Source organism: Gymnogyps californianus, chromosome 5 (genome assembly GCF_018139145.2).
Source record: "Gymnogyps californianus isolate 813 chromosome 5, ASM1813914v2, whole genome shotgun sequence".
In the NCBI taxonomy this organism is placed as follows: domain Eukaryota; kingdom Metazoa; phylum Chordata; class Aves; order Accipitriformes; family Cathartidae; genus Gymnogyps; species Gymnogyps californianus.
Window position 1 is genome coordinate 53,793,978 of NC_059475.1, and position 26,415 is coordinate 53,820,392.

General features: G+C 45.4%; 1 protein-coding gene across 1 annotated transcript in view; it reads left to right on the plus strand.

The window, feature by feature from the left end:
• Positions 1–26,415, plus strand: part of LOC127017025 (ras and Rab interactor 3-like) — a 177,238-nt gene that overhangs the window by 139,364 nt on the left and 11,459 nt on the right. Inside the window, exons 20-23 of the mRNA XM_050897908.1 lie at positions 9,949–10,021; positions 13,066–13,157; positions 17,492–18,976; positions 22,068–22,376. Of these exons, the coding sequence (XP_050753865.1) occupies positions 9,949–10,021; positions 13,066–13,157; positions 17,492–18,976; positions 22,068–22,376 (1,959 nt within the window). The remainder of the gene's footprint in view (positions 1–9,948; positions 10,022–13,065; positions 13,158–17,491; positions 18,977–22,067; positions 22,377–26,415) is intronic.

The window sequence follows — 26,415 nt, forward strand, 5'->3', positions numbered from 1 at the left end:
GATTTTACTGAAAATATATATAGAGAGAGAAGGCAAAAACATCAGTAGTCCCAGTAACTAGTAGTTAGGGTACTGCAGCCTCATGAGCACAAGTAAAGTAGATGGAAAAGGGGGTGGGCACTGTCTCTAGGAGAGGCAGGAGCCAGGTTTTAGGTGAGTTCAGGCTGTAACTTTGTGCTGACACTGCTGTCACGAGAAGCATTCTCACCATCCCTCATCTGCCAGCCGTGTGTGTCCATGCCCTCAGGCCCCTCTGGTTCCCGTCTTCCTCTCCCTCATGCAGGTTATGGCTGGGAAGGAGTGAGTGGCGTGGACGTGGGGACGGGAAAGCAGGACAGTGTGGTGAAGCAATGCTTCCTTAGAGGTGCCACCATGTGTTGGGTTATGTGAAATATAGCCTGGAAAAGAGAAGGAAGTGATATGGGGGTGGAGGGGTGGCTGGTGACTTTGGGAAGGGTGGGCAGCAAACTGGAGACAGAGTTCTGGGAAGGGGGTGGAGAGGGGCAGTAGGCGGCCAAGGATGGGGTCACAGCCTGTAGTGCTGGATGACTGCGTGAGCCTCCGAGATGCTGTGGGCAAAGCTGAAAGGAGGCTGCCCATGGAGGCAGGAGCCCAGCAGAGCTGCCTCGTGGTGCAAGGAGAGGAGGCTGCAGGCAGGGGCAAGCACTGTCAGGATGGGTGGGAGGTCAGTGCAAAACTGCAGCCAAATTGCCCCGTAGCAGCCAACCTCCTCAAGGCAGAGCATCGCTGGCAGCGTGCCGAGGAGCTGCCCCTTCCCCTCCCTGCCGAGCTGAATTCAGCTGAATTTTCCGAAGGAAGTCAGTGTCATTGCACTCATTTTATATACTGAGAGCTGGGGCACAGGTTGCTGAAGGGGCTCGGCTGGCTGCACACCACTGGCCCTGAACAAGCCCAGGTCCCAGCCAGCACTGTATTTACCGGACTGCAGAGAGGCCCTTTGCCTGCCGGGCACTTGACTTTGTTCCGCACTGAGGTACCAATACTACTATTCAGACATTTTTTGTATGCTTTCCGTATACCCTGACAGGCGACTCCACTGCCTTACTGTGAGGGAAGCCAATTTTTCTGGTTTGCTTCAGAGGAATGTTTTCCTTTATTGTTGCGTGATGGAGGGTGTGATTGAAGCAAAGTAAGAAACTGTTGTCAGCTCTGGGCCTGACTAGCCTGAAAAAAAGCATAACTGTGCTGGAAAAAATAACAACAGAGTTATCAAAGCCCTTGGGAGAGAAGATCCCTTTTCCCTTCTCTCGCCAAAAATGGCTGATTCCATCTCAATTAAGCAAATCATTCATTTCAGCAGCAGAACTTGTCCAAGACTACTTTTTTCAAGGATTAGCCAATCAATGAATAAAAATTTGTGTATTTTTAGCAGGGGAGGCTGGAAAAGCTGAATATGTAGTTAATCTTCATGTTCAAATTTTCAGCAGTTTAATTGCACATAAGGAGGCCGCTGGGCATGCAGACTAGTATCCTGTTTTCCCATAGTAAATGACTCTTTTTCAGTGTGGTAGGCACCTTGCCGTTAAGGAGAGTAGATTGATGAATGTTATCTTTTAATACGGTTCCTGTTGCTGCCGATGGTGTGTCTGTGTGACAGCTCTGAAGATGTAGAGCTACCCTAGTTATCTTCAGATGAGCCCCGCTCAGACACAGATAACAATCTGCCTGCATCACCCAGGACTCAGCATGGGCTAATTTGCCCTGTTTATGCATGTTTCTCATCAGCAAGAAAAGTCTACCGTCACCCATGCAGCTTCTTGGCACGAAAAACGTACCATTGAGTAAGTCTGCCCCATGGCATGGGATAACTGGGCAGCTCTGCCCCAGCCCTGGCCTCCAGCTCAAGGAGTGCCGGTTTACTGTTGCTTTCTGCTGGATCTCATCTGCCTCCACAGGCAGTGCAAGGCCAAAGGCCACCTCTGCGTGGGCTGTTATAAGGACACAGGAGACATTATCATTGTCTGGTCTACCGTCTGTGGTTTAATTGGAGATAGAGACTGAATGATTTCTAGTCCCCTAAGGATGTCTAACCTAGACATCTTCCCAAGGTCAGTCAGGCTGCCAAGGGTGAGTTCTCCATTATTCCCATTGTTATTAACCCTGAAAATTGAGTTAGTGTCAAGGAGTTCCCACTCAGGAGACTACTCTGAAGTAGGAACCCAGAGTCTTCGTTTGGCAAGAACAGCGAGCAAGGGCTTGGGGGATATTGTAAAACATGGTATGAGGACACATTTTATAACCTGTTGTGCAAGTTCATCATTTCTCTTCTAAATGTAGACGTGCACAAGGAAAGCAGAAAGTCTCACCAAGTCCTGCTCATTTGAGCCGAGTTCCACATCACTTTGATGCACTGCTTATTTTAAAACATAAAACACTTCTAAAACATAAAACACTTTAAAAACATAAGACACTTGTGCAGCTGCTTTTTCAAGATGTAACAGTGCCGGGTTTCTGTGTGGTTTACAAGTTGTTTTGGAAACATTCTAGTTGCTTACAGCGTGTGGGGTTTTTTCTTTTTTTTTTTAAACTCTCATCCTGAAGAGTTACCTCCCCTCTCTCCATGCAAACATTTTCATTTTTACTTTAGGCTTTAAACCAATAGGATTTTAGGGAAAGCACGTTGGAAAGAAGCCCTCAGGGTCTTGTTAGCTTTGTTAATCCTCACTTTGGCTTTTTTTTGCCTTATTTTTCACTCCCAAGAGGCATAATGCAAAATCTGTGTGTAATCAGAGCTAGAGACTATACGTGCTGTTCTAGGATAATATTGTGTTACCGTACTCTGCTTAGTACCTTGAACATAACCCAAAAAGCTTACTGGTTTTAAAACAGCTACTCTAAATCAGTACCCATAATACCAGTACCCTTGTCTCAGTGGCTAAACTGGAACAAATTATGATTTTTGCCCTTGGACAGTGTTTGCTATCTGAAGATCTTAAAGAGCTTAATAAACAAGAGTTTAGACTTGTAAATTAAGTAAATAAGATACTGCTCGAAGTAAAAGGAGAGCAGTAAGGACCTCATACTTTGACCTTTGAGTAGGACCCTCAAAGTCAGTGAGAGTGCAATCTATCCCACTCAGAAGAGTGGGAGTCAGAAGATCTTCTTCCACCAGGTTGGCAACTAGGTGGGATCACAGCTCTCGGAAGCCGAAATATTTTTTCCTTTTATTGTCCACGGTATTGACCTCTGCCATTTCAGAGTGGGTTAGTCCCTTTCGTCACTCACCCTTGGAAAGTGTGGTCTGTCTTTCTGGCAGTCTCTCACGCAGAATGTGGTTCTGGGTACCGGATGGCTTCCCTTAAAATGCTCAGAAAACTTCCTTTTTCTATATGATTAACCTCAACTCTATGCTATTTCATGACGTATCTCAGAGCCAGAGGAATAAACTTTTCTCCAAAGTAAATGGAAAAAAATGGTTCTTAATAAAATACATCTGTATGATAACATATATTTTTCACATAAGGATTGAATCTCAAGATTATCTATACAACCTGGAAATTGTTGCCAAGAACTAAGCCCCCAGAATTTCAAATCATAGCGTCACTTCCTGTTGCATGAGGCACAGAGGAGACCCTTTATATATCCGAAAGCTTCGTTTACTTCACAAAGTTTTACCAAAGAAATTTGCCTTCTGAGAGCAACTTGCAAGTATCTATATTCAGTGCGTCTTGTCAGCCATAGCCCTGAGCCCTGACAGTCTGAATTACCGTGCTCGGCAGCATAAATCTTGTACTGCCATTGTAATGTATGGGTGGATGCCGAATTACCTATGAAAATGTGACTTCTCCAGCAATGATCCCACAGGGCTCAACTGCTTACAGCAGGGACCACGCCAATCGAACGTATCACCCTACTCTCCTTGGTGTCCTTGGGATCCCTCTCAGTCCTCAACATTTCAGAAAGGCCACATTTTCCTCCTCATCCCTGCTGTATGAGAGCAAGAAAACAGATCCTGCGTGGCTACATCTAAAACTCCAGCTAAACCTCATGTTGCCATCTGGTCCTGGGAAGAAGTCCTGGATCTCCCCAGCCTCTGGCTGAAGGAACAGTGCAAACCAGGTATGGAATTGCCACAGACTTTAAGGTTTTTATTTGAGTACTGAAAAGGAGACACAGGGTGAGGATCTGACAAGGAAGACAAGTGCTTTGAAACCAAACAGCCATTCTCCAGACTGTGCTCTGTTCTTAACCCCTGAAATGGCTGGCAGTGCCCATGGGCCTGCCGGGACTATTCATACGGATACCTGTAAGGAAAGCACTGAGGAGCTGTGACACTTTTCTTTTAGCTGGGTTAGCTCTGCTTGAAGTACCCTTGAAAGCCACCCTCTCAACCCCTGCTGAAACACTGATCGCAATAAGGAGGAAACAGAGCAGCGAAATGACTGTAACAAGTTTCTGCTCAACTATCTTGCAGCAGACGCAACAAGACCAGGCTGCAGCAGGATTTTATGCTGAACTAAAGGCATAAAATCCAAGTGGACACGAAGGTGCTGCCCATCTGCTTGGGTGGATGTGGATGAGCCAAAGCACAGTGGAGTGGCCAAGACCCCTGTGGCAGTTAGATGTGAGGATGGTCCTTTTTCTTAGCACCAAGATACGCACATGATGCACAGGGAAACAGTCAACTCTACCAAGTGTCCCCTCCACTCAACCCCAGCCTGAGAAGAGCGCAAAAGCCTGTGTTTTGCATCTTCTTTAACGGCATTAATTTTGTTCTGCATAATACAATTATATTTTGTGAAAAACACAGTTTATAAATAGATTTTTCTTACACTCTAGACCCAAGCTCATTAATACTTTATCACTTTCTTAATTCATTTGTTTCAGTTTCCCAGGAACTGCCACAAGCAGTTTTTTCATCATGGCCAGAAAGATTAAACTCTGTATGAAACCATAAAATTGAAATCCTGTGAGAAAGCATGAGCTGGATGCACAACAGAAGACTCTGGCAGAAGTCCAAACCAGGGAAGTTTCTGCCCCTCCTTGATGAGGGGAAAAAAGAGAAACAACTGATAGTTTCATGAAAGAATCACTAGGAAAGATAAGAAGGACAAAACAGATCTGGGTTGCCCAAGACAGTCTAGAACTGTGCAACCAAAAAGGAAACTACAGCTTAGGCATCAGATGGAAGAAGCAGAGGCATCAGATTACAGAAGAAATAAAAAGGCCTTGAGAAGAGAAAAAGATAAACATTGACAGTGTTTTACAAGAACACAGCACTTGAAGGCCATACAGTATCATCCAGAAGGTCATAAAAAAGTAATACAAGAAACAATGTTAGGGACAGATACTAGGAACTTTCAAACAAACAGAGCTGTTGCAGAAAGACACCGTAAACACCCTAAGGATTTCTACCAATGTAATCTAAATTCCCTTCTATCCAGCTAAAGCTCTTTCTCTTCATACCACCACCAGCCTAGTGCACGAATAAGGGCCAGAAGGAGATTTGCACGTGCTCAGGGACTGAAGCAAAAACCTGAAGGAATTACATCACACTCTCATGCATCTCTGTAAAGCACGGCAGGTACGACAAGCGTAGCATATCGTGACAAACACAACAGCCTCAGCACCAGGGCTTCGGTCGTCACTGCAGTCCTCTATTACAATACCCAGGGCTCGTTCCCCAGGAGCAGGAAACTGCTAACCTGGCCTGTGCAACAGCTAGGAACGTCAGCACCTGGAAGTAGGAAAGTCGGTAACTTCTGCCTTGGAGTGATCCCATCTTCATAGCGAGTGAAGGGCTGAGGGTAGCAGAACAGCAGCAAAGCTGGCCAGCGGTACTTACGGCAAAGGTCAGTGCAAGCAAGGTCATGGCAACTTTGGTATCAAGCCAGAGACTTGTATCAAAGGAGGGAAACAGCAATGAGAGGTCTGATTAGGAGATGGTGGAGTTATAGTTTTAAATCTTAAAATAGAAATAGAAAAGTGGAATCACTCCCATGATGACAAATCTCACAGTTTGCCAGAATTTGGAAAGATAAGAGCATCTCAAGCACATCCAAGCAGGACTTCTGAGGATGGTTGTGTTCTCGGTAGTCCTCTGTCAACACAACTGCTGCAGAATAAGGAATTCATATCTTTGAATTCAGATGTCTCTGAAGGATTACACAGATATCAAAAACAGTGAATAGGACTAACAGCACCATTAGAGAAGAAGAAGCTGAAGTAATTGGGTCCCATGAGCCTATGTAAGCAGTAAGAAGACGGAAATTGGGGTGGTTTGTCCATGTGACCAGAACAACAGGACTAGCAAACACAATTCTGTGGGGAAAAACCAAAGAGGACAGGAAGGCAGAATGCCCAGGGACAGTGTGACTCAAAAACATCAGCATCTGGATGGAGAAATGATGGGGAGATCTAAAGAGTAAAGGAAACATGAAGGCAGATTCCAGTCAGTGCCTAAAGATGACGCTCTTCAGAGCATGTTGGTGTAGTAAAGGGAAAGATGAGACAATCATAAATATTTATAGCAGTTCATAACCTGGCCACGACCTGTTCACTTACAGAGTTGCACAAAAGACACAAAACAGAGTACAGTCAACAGTGAACCACTAATTCTTGTTACTAATGCTTCCATCACCCATAAAAAAATTTTCAATTAATTCTGATATCTTTGTTTCAGACTGCTCAAAATTGCCCATTGATTTACACATTTCCCCTTTTATTTCCTGAAGGTGACTTTTTTTTGTGGGCTTCTAAATATCAGGTAAAACTCCATATGCTGTGGCAATATGTTTGGCTCACAGAACCCAGCCTATTTTTGCTGTTGCTTTTGATCATATTCTTGACATCCTGCCACTGTTCTGGTGAGACGTAGAGATTTCCTTGCTCTTCAGGTGCCCTGGGTGTAGTTTTATGAGCCCAAGAAAGGTGAATTTTGTCTCTGCAGTTTTCAGCAGGATTACAGCAGTCTGGCAGAAAAGTGTCTGCTTGTAGCTTTTGCAAAAGTCATGAGTTCCTATAAATGGCAACATCATGATTCCTCCCTGAGCAGCAGCGCTCATGTCAGTGAAATGTCCCCAGCTACACACAACACGTCCAAAGCCAGAGAAAAGCATCTCTTCCTGTCTGTCTTCTCAGAGCAGGGTGCCCTGAGGGCAATAATGGCACTGGGGGAGAGATATGTTGTCCCCAAAAGTCAGCAGAGCCCTTTTAGCTGTACAAACTTGCTATTTTCTGCATCTTTCCAAGAATCAGAAACATGCAGCAGGACCCACTTAATGGTCTCCACAAGCGAATGACAACCATTCCCACAAGAGACGTTCCTATACCGAACCCATCACCTGCCACCCAACAGGAAAGTGGTCAGGAAGCACTGCTTATCAGTGATGCCTGCTGGCGGTCAGCAGGTGCCTAGATAAAAACAGGTTAAGGAAAAAGTGTTACAGTTTCTCCCAAGGAAGACCTTCCCCACAGGAGATTGCAAGGCTTTCCCCACGGGTGCTGTGCTGGGAGCGGGTCCCAGTGGCCGCAGTAGCCCTGCACAGGCTGCTTGACACTGTCACTGTTCAGAATAAATTTTGGGCAGGGTATTGCTCCTGATGGCGCTAGTACCTTGAGTAATGATCCATCTAAAGCAGTATTTTTCTATTCTTACTTGTTTGCAGGCCACCCAAAAATGTCCCAGCAGAGCTGTGGGTCTCTGTACAATGAATTCCAGCTGCTGACCAATATGCTTGATATTGTTACCTTCTATGACCTCTCAGAGCAGACTAGAGACAGTCCAGTTTCTATATATCACCTGCTGAAAACTCCTGTCCTTAAGCTCCAGCAGCTTTTGTACCTAGACTGCTTTAGCTATATAATTCCTGGTGATTTGTGGTGTTTTATGCTATTTAACTATACATGGGAGGAGAAGTATCTGTATGGTGACAAGGCACCTCTATGTGGATACTCCTGATGCTGAGGGGCTTGGACTAATATTCTTTTGTCTAAAATTCAAACTCCCAAATGGCAGAGCTTCCTGGCACAGAAACAATCATTAGTCCCAATCCAAGCGATCTGCTCATGTATGTAAACATGTACAGGTGCAGCCTGCTCTCTTATGTACACCTGCAACTCAGGATGCCAAAATGAACATGTGGTTCTTAACAGAAAAAATGTCCTTAAAACCGTCATCTGCACAAAGGGCTTTATTTAATTGCTGGAGATTCGAGAGAGTTCAGACCCTTGGGTTTTGGTTCATTCTCTGAAACAGCACTGGGTTTTGTCTTTATTTTTGTTTCCTGTGTCAGAGCTGCGAAGCAGATGGATTTTAAACTATAGAAATTGTTCATGGTAGATGTTTAATGAAAATCTCTGACTGAAACATGATTCTTATTATGGAAAAAGAAAAAACTTGCCGAACATTTATTTTTCCAGTTGTAGGAGAAAAGTAAGGGAAAGGGATTGTTCTGCTTGAAGTATGTTTTAAATTCCATGTTGCAGCCTGGTATCAGTGCACACACTGAGGTTGATCTGTTCGTGCTGATCCAACACAAATTGATGTTAGGAATGACTTCTGAGAATTACACAGCCTTTGCCTCTTTAAAAAATGCCTACATTGGTGTATTCAGCCCAAAATAGCAACCTGCCGGGCCTGGGCTAGGACAAAGGGAGAAGTAAAAGGAGGAATCGCCTTGTATGGGGAATGAACTGTGAAGCTGAACAAGAGACAAGCTTGAGCATTTCCTTCCAGCGGGATTCTCTGCTGGTTGCAGAACAAGAGCCAGTGCACGGAGCCGAGGGAGAGGAAAGCCAGGCAGATGTCTCCCTCCCGCAGGTGCTGGAGGCCCTGCTTTGTAGGGGAACTAATAACCAGGCAGGCAGGGCAAGGAGCTGGAGACTTTTCGCAGGGCTGTGAATCATGGCAGACCGAGGAAGCTGAACCACGATAGCTGAGCTTCGTGTCCACAGCTCTGAACTGTGGCCTAGAAAACAGAGCGAAGGAAGATGCAGAGCAGCTGTGGGCACCGCTACGTGGGTGCGAGCTGGTGCTGCTCTCCGAGGACTCCCGGCATGCTCCTGTGGCAGGAATGGTGCAGCTCTGGGGCTCCACTTCTCCACCGCCAGTAAGCCGGTATTTTTGAGAATCCACCGCAGATTTCCTTAAACTTGTCAATCTCTGTTTGTGATGATGTGTTGTGTACATACGAGCACAGACAAGAAGCAAAGATGGACACTTCTCTCCTGCAGATCCATCTCTTTCTCTCTGCCCTGGGTTATTGGTCAATGTGAAATTTTCTCCACCGGCTGGTGAATTTTTTCTAGCTTAGCAGCCAAAAGCTCTATAATAACATGTGAGATTTGGGCTACACAATGCCATAGCATGCTGTTATAAAGGAGGTCATCTTGAAGAACTCTGCAATGTGGCGTACATTGTATTTTGCCACTTAAAGGAAAGTGCTGTCACTGAATAACACAATGGGAGGGAGAAGACACGGGAGATAGAAGTAGGCTGTGCTCACACTGCCTGCGTGACCCAGGTCAGAGCTCATACACATAGCAATGAAACAGTAATTTCTAATTTTTTGCTTCAAAGCACTTCGTCCATCCAGACCAAACCAGATTCCAGCAAGGAAAGTCACAAGGTCAGCCCCATATGTATTGCAGATATGAACATCCTTAGAGATAGATGGGCTTGTAATGAACGCTTTGGCTGTGACCTGGGTTTTTTTTCTTCCCATTGTTTCTATTACTTCACAACACTCTGATATCTTGAGCTAACCATTCAGAAAGCCAGGCTGAGACATTTCTTCTCTAGTGTTTCCCTGAAGAACCTCACTGTGTTTGGCCATCTGAAGCCAGTTTTTTATGCTTCTTCATATTAGTCCATGCAAATACTGGACAATCACAGACTACAAGATGTGCGAGCCAAACCTGCCAGCTTCTTTTACCATACAGCTCAAAGAAAACAGTTGCTGACTGTCTTTTTTTGTTTTTCATCAGTCCTGTACCTGGAAGGATCTGTCCTTGTATTTGAGGATGTCTTCAAACTGGTTGCCTTCTACTGTGTCAGTAGGTGAGTTGGATTCATTGCTTCCATGGAGGGGTCGCTTTGCTCTCCCCACTGGACTGCCTTTCCCCAGTATCCAGTCACAGCGCAGCCGCCGCTGTTTCCTCTGGTTTCCTCTAACCCGCCAGACCAGGAGGTATTCAGATGCTAGTATCTACAATGGGGCCAGATCACCCGGTTTCTAGCCAGGCACACCATAACCACAGCTGTCCCTGAAGCTGGAAGCTTTGTCTAAGGAAGGTCCGTAGGGCTGCACCCACAAAGGACCAAGGCACAGGACTGGGGCTAGCCGGGCAGGGAGGAAAAAGGGTCCTGGATTAACCATCTCTCATTAAAAGCAGCTTTAAGCATCCACACGCACCTGGCAGCGACTCAGCAAACCTGCTAGCAGACTGTTGCCTGCAGGAGACTCAGACCACTTAGTCACCTATGGGGAATCTGTCAAGGAGAGTAGTCCTGAAACAATTTCTGTTCTTTGGCCAAAATTTTAAAATAAAATAAAGCGCTAAAGAAGAGATCTTGTTTGTTTGCTCAGTGCAGAAATACCAAACGTAGTGGGCACAGAGATGGGAAAGACCTGTAAGGTCATTTTCATTAGCGCAAGGTTTGATCAGCAGCTGATGAGTCCCTCTGTGTAATTAAACCCGTGTGTCTGCAGTCTCCTCTAATCTGTGTGTTTGTGCCGAGCATGCTGCAGCGATACTTCCACAACCTACTTACCCCATTCCTGCTGCAGCAGGCCTGGTTTTGAGTTGGATGTAAACTTTTGACCTCTGCTATATAAACTTAGATGACTCTTAAAGTAGTTATTTCCTTTTAAGAGGGGAAAGCAGATTCAGGATATGTTTACAAGGCAGTCGTGTTAGTGACTCGATTAGGTCACACAGTAGGAACAGTCTATCTATGGTATGATACAGCGTGCTGCAGCTTACCCAGCCAGTAATATTCGCACTATTTTGAGGGCTGCTTCTGCAGCCAGCTGAGTTTAACGCTGCTGGGCTAGGACTCCTACCCACATGCAAGGGACCACGCTCTGTCTCACCTCCATCAATGAAAAGACATTTAGCCATCTGGATGTGTATAGACCCTATAGAATGGGCATAAGTTAGCCCCTGGACCCATATAAAGATTTCTGTCTTACCAAAGCAAAGAGCCCAAATGCAAACAAGAACTGGGCATTTCTAGTCAACTGGCTGGTGGGAGGGAAAATATGCTCGCTTCTGTTTGCCTGCAGAAAGGATCATGGCTTAAGAAAGAGTTTCAGAAAGAAAGAAAAGCTTTTCAGGTAGTTCCTGTTATAGATGTTACTTCTGAGTGTCAAATACACATTCAGATGGTTCATGTGATTTCTCAGGTCTCTGTCAAAAGACAAGGTAAATAGGGAATAATTTTCTGAGAGAAGCAGGTAATAAAAAGGCTGCTTAGGCACTGACCTACCATTTGCTGGCAGCTTGTAGGAGCTCTCCGTGATGGTGAGAGGCCTGTTCTCAGGGCTGTAGTAAATAGTAATCTATAAATAGCTGGAAACAGCTTATCAAGGCTGACAGGCGCTTCTCAAAAGAAAGTTTGGCCTGGCTAGATTACCTTAGATCACAAAAACAACACCTGTAGGTAACAGGTAACTAGATAGCTTGTCTGCAAGCTTCTGCTCCATGAATAAAACCAGATTTTTTTCTATTAGGGTAATGTCTTAATGTTTCCTGATTTTTAGATGTATTTTTCTACCAAAAAAAAAAAGAAAAAAGATAAAATAGAAGGGAACTACTCGTGCATATAACGATAACAAACAAAGAAAGCAGAAGGTCCATGGACCCTCTTCCTCTTTTAAACCTGATATCTGCCATGAAAAAAAAAAAAAAATCCCAGGATCACATCAGTTTATGTCATGTCAAACAATGGGACAACAGAGTGCTCAGTGCTGCACAGAGAACCCATGGAGTACACAGTACATCAGTAAGATATGTGTCTGTTAATAAGGGCAAAAATAGCCCCCTGCATTCATCTGTCAACAGATCAGTCCTCCCCAGGTCTGCAGTCATGTGCATTTTTGAGGTGTGCGTTTGTGTAGCGGAGACCACCTACATACAAGGCCAGCTTTTTCTAAAATAATTTCCTGCAGCTTGCAGAACATGTAATTTTAACGTGTAAAATGACCCTGCACCATTTCTTGCTATCTTTTAGGGACTATTATTGCTGGCTTTTCTAGTCCTTGTCAGAACGGGAATTGAGGTAGGAACAGGTTTAGTGAATTGTCATTGGACAAGAGGCAAACCTGAACAGTTCACCACCAGCCCAAGAGCTCCATTAAATTATTTGAGACTTAGGGTGTCAGTGTAACCCAACTAACGTCCACTGAGAAACTGTATCTTTTTTTCAGTAAAAATGCAGCATCTTTCCAGAAACTAAGCAGTCAGAAGTGTGAGAGCAAAGAGTAGAGGGATATATGTGTTTTCTCAGTGTCATGCAGCACTTCATCGTTGTCTGTCACTTCACCCAGGGGCTACCCTTCCCCAGGAGGGGTCTTCCTTCCCTAACCCCACTGTGTCTTGCCGTGTCCCCGTGCCTTATACTTACACTGACTTTTAAAAGAGGAAGCAGGCTGGGGAGAGAGGGGTAAACAGAAAGAAAAAGGTCTGCAAATCCCCTCCACACCAAAAATAATGGCTTTTCTAATTACAATAATTACCATTTGCAACACCTCACTTTTCACGGGAAGATATTTCAATCCTTGTGGCCTCCCCTGAGGTGAAAGGCATTCCTGCTGTTTGAGGAGGAGGAAGCCAAGATGCAGTGATTAAGCCAGCGGCATGGCATGAAGCATCGCCACAGGAGCTGGTGATCTCTTGTGAAATCAGAGCAACCCAGGCTGGCACAATGTCCACGATGCCTTACTGGCCGTGAGATCTTCCTTTGACAACATCCAGGACTTTGCAGAACAGGGCTGAAATTGTGAGCCAATTCAGTCACTAAAACCAACAGTAAAATCTGGAGTTCCTAACAATTGCAGGGTTTATTCTCTTGTTGGTTTTTCACTGTTTTTCTTTTTACAGGGATTTGCTGCCCTTCACCCTGAAGCTGCCACAAGCAATATTAGAAGCCAGTAACTTTCAAGAGCTTGAAATTATCTCTAGTCTGGGGATAGGTAAGTCCCTCAAAGCATCCAGAGTTTCACTCAGACTTGTGAGAACCGTGGTGCCTCGCACAGACATAATGCAACTGGAGGATAGATGAACTATTATCTTCAGAATAGCTGAGGAGGCCTGAATGCAAGAGAGAAGATGTTTATGATCTTTATGTTTATAGAAGCACACTGAAAAAAAGGCCACATGCCCCTTTGGACATAAACCTCCACTTGGACTTCTGTGCAGGGCGTGGGACCTACAGTCTCACTGTGTAAGCTGGGGCCTTCAACAACTGAAGCGCGGCACAGCCTCTCAGGATAGCTTACACACGTTGGAAGTAGCTGGCATCTGAGGTATATGAAAAGAGGAAAACATCTTTGCAATTTCCCCTTCTGATGTGTGGGGGCAATGCTGATGATTGATAGAAGTGTGATATTTTTGAATTTTGATATTTCTGCTTCCTCTTGCAGGATTTCTAGTTGGTAGAGGAATGTGTAGTGTCCCAGCATATTCTCTCACCTCACACTAATCAGATACAAAAAAGAATGTTATTTTTAGTGACAGCATCAAACGAGCAAAGTTTAGATCAGATGTATAAAGTTAGAGAGTTGGGAAATGCAGGTCTGTTAACTAAAGTAGGTCTCCTTCCTATTCCTTCCCATTTAACACACTCCACTTGAGACAGCTATTACAGTTAGCCACTCTCATGCTACTTTGCTTTTCAGTTTTCCCTCAGCTGTTGAAAACAGCCAAACAATGGTGAAAGCTGAAGAGTTAGCTTACTTAGAGATACTCACTAGAGCACCCTGGGGCTTTAGGGATCTATTTTTGGATCTTCTGCATTATACTTCCCAGAAGGCATGGGCAAACCCCACTGGTTTCAGTTCAGGCAGCTTTGTTGAATTTGACCATTGGATTTGCCTCTAACACTTTCAGCATCCTCTATTTTGAATATGTTCCAATTTGTCAAAGCATCCTTGAGTATGGGTGTCCAGCCAGCACTTATTGCTTAAAGAAAGGTACTTTGCAACTTGAGATAGCAAGTTGCAAACTTGTTGTTAATTTTATTATAACAAGTGTAAAAATTTGGATTAAAATATAAGAAGTGTATCATGATTCTCCAACCTTCAGTCTAATCTGAGCCAGCAGAGGAGATCCTGACTCAGGTAACAGTCTCCAGCAACTTCCGAAAGCAAGGATTAACTAAAGCACAAGCACCAAAGCAATGTTGGTTGTAGTCTTCTTCCTTCTCTCCTGTAGTAGGTGGTCATAAAGGTGGTGTTGCTTGGAGGTTTGCTTGTCACAGTACATTGCATGCCAGGAAAGTTTCTGACAACAGAAGAAAACGTTGTGTAAAGATTTCCTGGGAAATGTTGCTAGCTTCTTGGAGTGCCATGCTGTCTCAGTAAAGTCAAACAGGCTGAAGTAATGAGTGATGCTGTTTACTGCTTCCTGGAACAAAATTTCGTGGGTACAAATGGGTACACAAACAATAAGTGCTGCCCAAAGTGGCACTCCCAAAGGAAAGCTAGCATTGTTTGAAATTCTCGTATGTTGCTTTTTATTTATTTCAAAGTGATACATTTTTTTAGGGGGTAGAAGTAAGATGTCTACCTGCAAGCTGGATTGTTCCACAAAGGATCTGGCTGTTACATATATTGTCAAAGAGGATGTACTGCAGGCCCTCTAGTCCTGACCTCGCTGGTACAGAAGGCATTTTAGCAGGAGAATTAGCGTGATTGCACTGCACAAAGAGCACATACCATCACAGACGTGCCAAAGTCTCAAAGAACTGCCTAATTATCCCTCCCAGAGCGTAAGCTAAGGGAGGAGACAGGACAGCAATGGGAGATGATCAAACTGCCTTTCCTGCTGTACAAGACAGTGTGGCTGGGCTGGGAAACACCCTCTCTGAAGCAGCTGTGTAGCCCTTGGTAGGAGCACCTCATCTGGTCCTTCACAGTCTGAGCAGAGCATTGCATTTTCATCACAGTGTGTTATCCTGACCATTACTGAGAAAAATAACCAACTATCCCTTTTGTAGTTTGGTTTACTCACCACTGCCTCAGCCCATTTGACTCCACAGCATTATATTCTGACTTAAACAAGCAAATTCCACTGTCCTGCATTTGCTGATACCCAGTAGAGTTGGAGCATTTAAAGGAAATCGTATCCCAGACAGTCTCAGACATGAGGGGGTTGGCAGCGTGATGCTATTATGTGCGGTTGCATCCGCACGTCTACTCCTGAATTCTGTTGTCAAGAGCGCTGCTGTTCCTGGCAACACTTTTATTTCAAGCTTCTTTGTTCTCCTCCCTCTCATGGTAGGAAATCAGAGAATAAAGCTGTTCTAACCTCAGCCTCCCTAAGAAAACATGCTGACATGCTTATAAAGCTGAATTAGCCATGGACACTAGCCTAGGCTGTGAGATGCTAAATCGGCAATTTTATCCTCATGGGAATAGACAGTCTTTTAGTTCACCTGTGCATGACGTACTCTGTGCCTATGTTATAGAAATGCTTGGTTAGAGGGAGCGGAGGGGCAGCGAGGAGTCAGCCTGCCGGAGGGAAGGGAACAGTCCCTGTCCCTGGGGCAGCTGGCTGTGGCCCAGGGGACCACATCGCTGGCAGAGGGAGGCAAGGCCAGCAGTGGGCTCAGGGCACCAAGGGGGAAAGGCAGAGCCCTGCAGAGGGCAGGTCATGGTGGCAGCAGAAAGAAGATGGCTTTTCCAGCAACGGCATGGAGCCGGCTGCAAGCAGAAAGCCATCAAAAGTCACGTCTGCACTGGGGAGCAAAACGGGAAGAAGTGGCCTGTCTTTGGGGACACAGTCGGCAAGGGAGAGATTTTATCTGAATGTGTTTCACCCCTGAGTTCTGTGTTGGCTTTAGTTGAAGAGTTTCTTTGCTCTGTTTTGAGTTCTGCTATGACCTTCCTAACTGGAAGTCTCTTTGAGCTTTTCTGGGGTGCTGGTTTTTAGGAAGAGGCACAGGCAGACCCTGCCCAGGGCTCTGGTCAGCTTAGCCCTGTGCCCCCTTCCCTGTGATGGGCTGGGGGCTATGCTGGTGCAGCCTACAGGAGAATGGGGCCCTGGCAAGGCACAGCTGAAGGCACCGTCCTGAGAGTTGTACCGCGTGCTCAGCACTGAGGGTCATCCCATGCGTGTGCAGCCCCATCCATCCCCATCACGTGGGCCCGGCACGTGATGTTTTTGCAGTGAGACAGGCTTGACACCTAGCACAGGACAGGGTTCAGGCGCTGTGTGGCAGCCCCATTCATGTCCCCTGTAAGTCCACCCAGAAGAGCGTGCTGTCAGTGTCAGCTCTGTGTCCAGAGACCAAGCATGCTGAAATAGTTATTTAGTTATCTGCATCCTTGTATTTCCAGGATTTCTCATCTTCCCCTTGTCCCTAAATCTGTGGGCATCTATACAGTCCTCACCCAGTGAATATCCTCAGAGGTTTATACCCTCTTCCTTGGTCAGAACACATGGGGTTTGCAGGATCCTGTTTCCTGATGCTTCCGGTAGCGGACCCTGGATTAGCAGCTCTAAGAGTGATTAAAAGCAATCAGACTGGTAAGGCAAGCAGGTTTGAAAACTCACCTCTGGGGGAAGGGAAAAAGGTTAATTGTAATACTGAATCTATTCAAAAGATGTACAAACACTTTGTAATTTTTTTAAAACAAGTTATTCAAAGACAAATTCTAATAAAAGGTTTGTGACATACAGAAACGACTACTTGCATCTGAAACATCATCTTCCTTTTCCAGGCACAGTAGATGGCACTGAAGTACGTAATATTCTTTAGTCCTTCAGTATACAACCTTCCTGTGTACACAGTCTTTTGCACCATCTTTCCTCCCTTACACCTGCAGGCAGACTCCAGGCAAGGTGCAAAACAGAGGTGGGCATGGCTATGGATAATTGTCATCCAGAGCTATAGACTTTAATGGTAATTTTAATCTGTGGAAGGTACTTAAAATCATGTTTTAATGGGCAGTGATCACTGAACAAGCCATAGACTCCTTTTCACAATCATTCATATTTGTTACTTGTACCTTCCTGCTCACACTGCATAAGCTGCAGAGCATTAACAGTTTTCACTAGATGAGTGTCCTAAAATTGGCAAGAAAGAGGTTTCTGGTGAAGCTTCTGAGCTTGTCCCCTGGTTTGAAGCATCTCACACATATAAAACAGGCAACCCTTTCTTCACACTGTTTTGTGCAGAGGTGCGAAAGCTTGTGCGCCATTTCTTTTAACAAGAAGTAGGACTTCTACATACCGTTAGCAGCTAAAATTCTCTTAGAGCATTTTTTCATTCTTCTTTTCTTTCTTTCTTTTTTTTTTTGGACAGATTTCTGGGATTCCTCCTTAAACCACAGAAGAAGAGAAGAGGAGTTATCCCACCCTGCAAAAGATTCTGCTTTCAGCACTGCCCAGGCAGACAGTTTAAGATCTACTCAGTGTTTTGCAAGTAGCACAAACCACTGCTCATGTGAAATTGAGCTGTCAATAGGAAATGACAGGCTGTGGTTCGTGAATCCTATTTTTATAGAAGAGTGCAGTAATCCTTTTCCTCCAGATGTACCTTCTCCTAAAAGCCATGCTGTGAGCGCTGATCTCCCCCCTGCCACCACGCTTGCTGAAAGGAGGTCTCCCCGCCGCCCCCCTCCACCTCCACCTTCTCACGCTCTTGTTCAGAAATCTTCTCAGAAGCTCCTGCGGGATCCCATGACTGCCTGTGAAAAAGAGCTGCTTCTTCAGCCACTAGGAAAGAGCATCAAGGAAATGAAAATTGAGGGCGGTGACAATAAAGAAGAAGAAGGGAAGCAGAGCTGCTCAGTCAATGAGCCCTCGGCACTGAGCCCCAAGAAGGGCTCCCAGCCCTCTGTCCCCCCGCGGAGGCGGCTGTGTGAGAGGACCTCGGAGGAGAGCTGTGTGGGTAAGCCTGGAAGTTGTGAAACGCTGAAAGGGGAACAGACAGAAGAAAAACAAGAGACAAGTACAGAGAGCAGCGATAAAGGGTCACTGTGCAAAAAGGCTGTAGAAATGCCTGGAGAGGTTCCCGAAAGGGCTGTATCACAGTTTCAGGAGACAAAGCCCGAACCTGCCGAGAAGAAGGAGGACATGCCTGAGATACAAAGCAATGACATTGAGAAGGGAAAGTCACCTCCTATCCCACCACCAAGAAGGAAGAGGCTCTCCCAGGTACCGAGGGTCTCCAGCTCCTGCCAGTCGAAGCAAAGAACAGTGGCAGAGACGGCCACAGCCACGGCGCAGGCTTTGTGCAAGAGCAGCTCAGCTACAGTGGCAGGTGGTGCCACTTGCACACACACCAAGACTGAACCAGGACACGGCCGCAAATCCATCAGCTCAGCCGAACTGAAAGGTTCGCACTCGTCCCTGGAGGGCCCAGGAGGCAGCGCCGTGGCTCAGGCGTCAGCGTCCGAGCCAGACTCCTACTCCACCAGCAGCACAGAGGATGACCTGGAGATGCTGAGTAGTTCGTCCGGTAAAAAGACACGCTCCGTGATCTTGGGCAAGGCCAAGAACAGGCTGTCCTTTGTGAGCCTGTCCAATGTCTTCACAGTCTTTTTGTCTAGTGACAGGAAGCTGCAGAAGAAGATAGTGGAGCTGGCACAGGACAAGGATTCGTACTTTGGCAACCTGGTGCAGGACTACAGAGTGTACAGTTTAGAGATGATGGCAAAGCAGAGCTCCAGCACAGAGATGCTACAAGAAATCCGGATGATGATGACGCAGCTGAAGAGTTACTTAGTGCAGAGCACCGAGTTGAAATCTTTTATAGACCCAGCCTCCTACACCGAGGAACAGTTAGGTAGGTGACTGTGCTTTACTTATCCTCGGGTAGGATTTGGGAAGGTGAGGAGGAAGATAGGATTATGCAGACACAGGTTCTGCTTTACAGAGTTATAAACCATCTCCTAAAAGCTTAGGGGTGCGAATTGAAGTCGACTCTGTGGTTGCCACAACTTGGAGGAGCAGCTCTAAAAACTGGGAGACAAATGAGGGGGAAAATCCCGTTATGAATGTTTTAAAGGGAAGAGTTTAAGCCAAAGAGATGTGTGTTTGTGCATGTGAGAGAGACATATATGTATGCATATATGCATACGCATATACACACATACAAATATGTGTGTGTGTGTGTATATGTGTACACATAGCACACACACACAGAGCTGTGTTCACTGGAAACACAAAAGGCCGACTTCCCCCCACACAGCCGTGTTCCCCATGGCCATCCATGTTCCACTGCCCCATGCTCTGCAGTGAGGATGGAGAACTCCCTGCATGTGGCAGCCAGATCAGGGGTCAGTCACTGTCTCACAAGGAGGGACAAGACTACGATGATTTTGAGTGGCAGGTTGGAGGAATCACTTGATCCCACTCTGTGCTCCTCAGGGCTCAGAGATGTGGAAGAGCTGCCTGCTGCGAGACCACTGCTGGCTCCAAAATGTAACATTCACCTCTCCTTGCCACAGACATAGTTTGCCTTTGGGGAGGAAAAATACTAATTTTGGCTGTTTAGGGGCATTTTGTTGCTTCTCATTCAATATTCTGTGAGGGAGTAATGTGCTACTTCCCTTCTTGCTAAGAAATGGACTGGCCTGTTTAATGTACATTCATGAGGGAATATACAAAGACCCGTAGGATTTTTTATCCCAGTCAAAGCCGTACAGCCAGAAAAAGCATGCATGCATGCACTCACATGCTCTTTTGACTTAAAACTGTTTCTTGAGGACCTGAGAACCAATGCAGAGCTATTTGTGAGATCCCTAAATTGGCTTAAAGCAAGCTGGGAGCTGGAAGACCCCCAACACAGAACATGGCCAACCACAGAAGTGACCAGGGATTCCAGGGGGTCCTGCAGCTCCAGTATTAGGTGGGACCCAGCTAAGTGGTGAGCCAGGACCCAGAGGCACTCAGCTGTCAGTCTCAGCAGGCCCTGCTGACTTCTTTCTCACCCAGCAAAGGCTTCACATGATCCTGCAGTCTCCCCAGCAGAACAGACCTGCTGCCAGCCCCTTGCCATAGCTAGGAGCGGGGAGCTACAGTTTCACTTCTCATGCACCTCATGTAACACCTGCAATTTTTGTCCCAATAACCCCTTTGTTTGAGGCAGAGGGGGTGTCAGAACAGAGAAGTCTGTCTTGAATCTTGATTAGGGAAGGTGGAGAAGAGGCAGAAAGAAGAAGTGTTCTTGTTCTGCTTGGTAGAGCTGCGTGTGTGCAAGGATCCCCCCACCTTCACACAGACACGCCTGGTTAGATCTAGCCCTGTTCACTGGCAGTTCCTTAACAGGATGATATGGCCCAGTCAGCCTAGGGAGGACTGTCTTCTCCTGTGGAGGGCAGGGATTCCCACCGTGGAAGATTTACCATTTGAATTTGTCCTGCTTCAGGCTGACTGATTCTCTGGATTCTTTAAAATAGTTGCATTTTGTATACATAAATGTTACTGCCCTCTGTTTCATTCCTCACTGACTGAGTGGATGAACTCTTTTGCCAGTGACCTTTTTGCCTCAGTGCAGGGGTGTCGTGGTTTAACCCCAGCCAGCAACTAAGCACCGTGCAGCCACTCACTCCTTACCCCTTCCAGTGGGATGGGGAGGAGGATCGGGGGAAAAAAAGTAAAACTCATGGGTCGAGATAAGAGCAGTTTAATAACTAAGTAAAATAAAATACTAACAATAATAATAATAATAATATAATAATAATAATAGTTGTAATGAAAAGGAATGTAACAAAAAAAAGAGAGAAATAAAACCCAAGAAAAGACAAGTGATGCACAATGCAATTGCTCACCACCCGCTGACTGATGCCCAAGCAGCGATCCACCCCTCCCGGCCAACTCCTCCCTGTTTATATACTGAGCATGATGTTCTGTGGTATGGAATACCCCTTGGCTAGTTCGGGTCAGCTGCCCTGGCCATGCTCCCTCCCAGCTTCTTGCACACCTGCTTGCTGGCAGAGCATGGGAAACTGAAAAATCCTTGACTTAGGATAAGCGCTACTTAGCAACAACTGAAACATCAGTGTGTTATCAACATTATTCTCACACTAAATCCAAAACACAGCACTGTACCAGCTACTAAGAAGAAAATTAACTCTATCCCAGCTGAAACCAGGAGAAGGGGTGACAAGAGGATCCCCTGCAGTCCCTCTAGCTCTGCCTCTGGTGTCTAGGAGTCAGACAACAGACTTTCTCACAGTCTCTCATGCTTCCTTTTATCTCCTGCTAAATATTAAGCAAATGCTCAACCCACACAGATTATTTCCTCATCCACAGGTGGCGTAAGAGGTGACTTAAGTATCAGTAAGTTAGAGTCACTTGAGCAGCAAGAGTGAGAAACTTCTGACCAGAATTTGGTGTCTGCCTCTGAGCTGGTGGCTACAGCCCCTTTTCAGTCACTGTGGAGGAAGGGGTGCTTTGAGGATGCAAGTAATTTCATCCCAAAGTGAATATCTCAGGCAGGTCAGAGGGAGATGTCAGGAGGGACATGAGATGAATCCCACCTGGGCGTATGAAATGGCATGGCTGTGAAAGGAAGCACAGTTAGGTGAGGTTCCTCATCTCTTCCCAGAGTTGGCTTTCCTGCTGCCTGACAGTGTCATGCTGGTCAGCCAGGAGTCAGGCAAAGGCAGCACAGGCTGCTGGTAGCAGGAGCTCTCCTACAGCTCCAGTGGCAGCGACTGTGCATTGATGTTCATCTCAAGCCTATCCAGGACTTCTGGAGGGTGTTGGTAACGAAACATTTACTTTCTGGGATGTAATTTCTGTTTGCAGCTCACAGCTATGCAGTAGTGCATGAATAACCAACCACATGCTTTCTTAGGAATTTTACTTGCACCTGTACTACTGTGTTGATTATTTATCATGGACTTTTGTGTTCTCGCTTCTCTATGCAGAAGTGATTGCTGAGACGGCTTTGTACAAATGTGTCCTGAAACCTTTAAAAGAAGCCATCGATTCTTACTTAAAAGAAATCCACAACAAAGACGGATCTTTACAGCAGCTAAAAGAGAACCAACTTGTGGTACAAAACACAACTACCACTGACCTAGGCGTCACGACCAGTGTGCCTGAAACTGTTGTGCTGGAAAAGATCCTTCACAAGTTCACAACCATGCACAAGGCCTACTCCCCAGAAAAGAAGATTGCCATCTTGCTGAAGTCCTGCAAACTCATCTATGACTCCATGGCTCAGGGAAACCCAGGTACAGCACTCCTACTGAAATATCCCTCACTGGTCCTTCTTCATGTATCAAAGGAACAGGGTTTATGATACAGTTGATGTGGTAATATTCAAATTGGAGGTAACAGTGATGATCGGTGTGTTTGGTATCAGCTGTCCACAGGTTGTGTTCAGAATGGGCTGGTTAGTGACTGTGAAGTTCCTGCACTAATAAGATATAAGATGTTACCTGGTTAACTTTAAGCTCCCTAACGCCAAAAAACAGATGTCTGTAAGTGTGTGTTTTATAGGTAATGTCCTTTTTGCACAGGTCTTCACAGAGCTCTCCATAAATCCTCAGAGCTGTGTCCCAGCTTGTAGCAGTTTAATGGTAAATTCTAGGAATGGGTCTTTGGGAAAAGTCTCTTGATTTGGCCTTTACAAAGTTTTGCCTAAATTGAGGAGGAGACACAAAATGCTAGTACTGTTTGTTACTAATTCCTGATGCTCCAGTAAATTCCAAAAGCCACTACTACTCTGCTTCGGTGTGAGGAAGTATGTGCTCTGAGTATAAATATAACTTGGGCCTCTGGCCAACCACTAAATGCACACGTTAAGCCCTTGGCCTGCAGACAGGATGCATTTTTGCAGATAGACCAGGAAGCCCCTTCATCCAGGAATCTGCCTTGCCAGTTTAAGAGCTTTCTTTGTATACTGGTGAGCTGATGACTAGCCATGTATAAATTTGGAGTGAAGCCAGATACTAATTTGCAACAACCTGCGGTTGTTCAAGAACTCACAATCTCCAAAGGTGCTTTTAGCTGTTCTGCTTTATTTTGTACTGACAGCAGCCTTGGAGCACTCATACAGGAATTGTGTCCCTTCTGAGCCTCTCCTTAGGGTCATCCCTTGGACAGTATGCAGCAAGGTTCATTGACCAATCTAGACACATTAACAGCAGCAAGAAGCCACCCCAGGGCTGAGCCTAAGCTACAGGGTGGATAGGACCTCTGACTGTCTTCAAGTATTATGAGAAGATTTGGACACGTGTAGTGGGATTTGCTGTAACTTTGTTAAAACAGTTGTGTTAAGTCTGAGAATAAATTTGGTATAGGTCAAAGACTCACATGCCTCATTAAAACCCACGCAGGAGACACAGTCTCCTTCTGATGCTGGTGGTACGTTACGTATCTCTCAAACCTCAGTTAGCTCAGGGCTGGAATTTCTCTGTTGCAGGAAATGCCGTTGTGTCATTTTATGTAACAGAAATTAGGGGTCAGGGAAATAATTCAAAAAACCCTACATGTTTTAAAAGATTGGCATTCATGAAATCAGAGGATTTCATTGTGGTGTGCTATGCTAACCAAAGCACTTCATTTCGGCCAGCTCAGCTGTTTTCTCATGTTGAGTACGACTGCAAGCGGGGTGTAGGTCGGAAGCTGACTTCACCCCTGTGCGTCCAGTTCTCTCTCCAGTATATCTGATCAGAGATGCATATCAAGGCCTGGTCAGAAGAAAACTGGCCTGGCATTAAGGAAATGTACCCCAATGAATTCAGACCAGAAAAAGAGGTTAAGGGGAGGAGCATGCTGTAGTGTAACTCCCGGAAGACAGTGGACTCGGAGGGAAATTGAGTGAAATGTCCTGTAGACCCACTTAGAAGTGAAATGCGTGAAACCTCTTCAACAGAATGAACTGACCCCAGATCACTTTGATTTTCCACCTGGCAAAGACAAACGTGCAGCAAACGGAAATATTTTTCTGACAGGGAATTCCCAGCTGGTGGTATGCAGAAGAGAGCACTGCGGGCTGCTCAGACCAGATTTCAGCAGGTAGGAATTCTCCTCCTGCTCTCTGCCCGCCTCGAGAGCAGCGGCCCAGGGCCCCTTTTGCTTTCAGCCAGCCCTGAAGCAGCGCAGTGCTCTTCACACAGGAAGAGCAGAGGCCATGCTCGGCTTCCTGTGCAATAGTCTGTTCTTCTTTTAGCTCCTGTTCTCACTGCTGAACTGGAAAGTTCCCTCCTCTTCCAAGATCAGAGCAGGTGGAACACAAATCTAATCATTCCCTCTGCAGCAGGACCAAAATCAGTCTACCTCTGTCAGAAAAATTATCTGTTCAGTAACATGATAACTACTTACGTTGTCCAATTTAATTCGCAATTTGGTAGCTCAGGCCAGGTCTTTATTCACTTTAGGCTGACCGTAGGACAAGCTGACCTGAGAATATGGTTTTATATCTCAAAGCAAAGTCCAAATACTACCAAATCAAGCACCCTTTTTTTTCAGACCCCCATGAAAACACAAGTTTTTAACATATTGAGACCCATGTACAGCAGTCTAGGTTTGGCCAGGGTGTCCAGACAGGTACCAAGTTTTCTTTAAAACTAGGGATAGGCTTACTCAGGAATGTCTGGGCCTGTGGTAGTGCCCATCTTTGCACTGCTGAAAGAGTCATGAAACTTTGAAGTCAGCCTTGACTGATTCCGTGTATATCAGGCCATTTTAAGAAGGGAGTTCACTTGTTTGGTTGCAATTCATACTACATGACAAAATGTGCCTGAAAAATTGGCTGTGGTTGAACCCCATGATACTTACACAATGAACTGAATGGGTCAGACCCTCAGCTGGTTTAAACTAACATTTGTCCCTCAAGTTGAAGGCAATCAACTTGTGGATCTGATTCATCACAAGGAATCAGGAAGACAAGTTCACAGTCTTTGTCAATACACCTTTCTCCCAACAAACCTCTGAGTACAACTACAAGATATAGATCTATGTTGAAGTAGGACTCATCTACAGCTACATCTAGCTGTAGGTGGTCACAGATGGGTATCATGTCTAGCTTCTCATTATAGACAATGGGTACTTAGTCAATGGAGTTCAGTTGATTCATCTGGCTAGATGTAGGTGTCTGTTTTAGGGTGAGATGACTCACGACAAACTCCACTGATGATATTGATTAGTTCATCACTGGCTATAAAAGGAGTTTAGAGGTACTGGTTCAGAAGTTCACATGTACAGCGTAGGCAGTGGTATTGGTAAGTGAATCGTCCCCAAAGGGGCAATTATAATAGCATTGCAGTGTCTCACTGAGTTTTTCCAAGTTCTCTGCAAACTTAAATAACAGTAACATATGCCTCCAAGAATGTAACCTTTGATCAAAAAATATGTAACCTGCCTTCTAAAAATACTAGGAGTAGTTAGTAACAATAATATGCATTAAAAGAATAAAAGAAGTAGAGTTTGGAAACCCAGCCAGCCTCTCCCCTGCAAACTGGCTGGCAATTTTTTTATCTGTGCACTAGAAAAAGTAAGAGGCAGGACTCACAGGGAGCTGTAAGCTCCCAACTCTCTGACTGCGCCTACATTTGGAAGGCATGCCCCAATACCCACAGGGAGAGTTGGGCATATATCTCATTTATATAGAAGCACTGTAATCTTATGTAGAAAAAACTGTTATTATTTAGCTTTACTCAGACAAAATGTCAAAGGCATATTGTGTGGTAGGCGTAGAAAGAGAATGTCTGCTTTTCGCTCTATCGAAAACACAAGTGACGCTTGTGGAGTGATAAACAAGATGCAAATCTGCAGTATGTGTGGTGTGTACTGGCAGTGGTGAGCCTGGAGCTCCCAGCCCTGTGCTACCTGGGAGCTGCTGCTCTGTGGAAGAGAACTGACGGAAAAGCAAAAACAGTGGAGCAGTAGGCATTGGTTTATGAAGAAATACTATGTAAGACAAACAGGCCAATCTTGGTCAGTCCATGAGTGGGAAAATCAGGCATGGAAAGGCTCTAAGCTTAAGTTGGAAGTTTGAAAGTTGGGGAGACTGCTTTTGAAGGAGATTCAAGAAGAAAGAACAGAGGAACAATTTTCTTACTGCAACATTTTTAACTTGTGGACTACCTCAGGTTATGAAGCTTCTTTTTTGGAGTATCTCTGAACTGCACAGGGAGCTGGAGTATGTAATTCAAAACCAGTTCTGTACTAGTGATGGAGTTGGCTAGGTGATTGGCCCTAAAACATCTGATTTAATAATTTCTATTGCATAGTTTTGCATGGCTAATGTATAATGTGCTTTTGGAA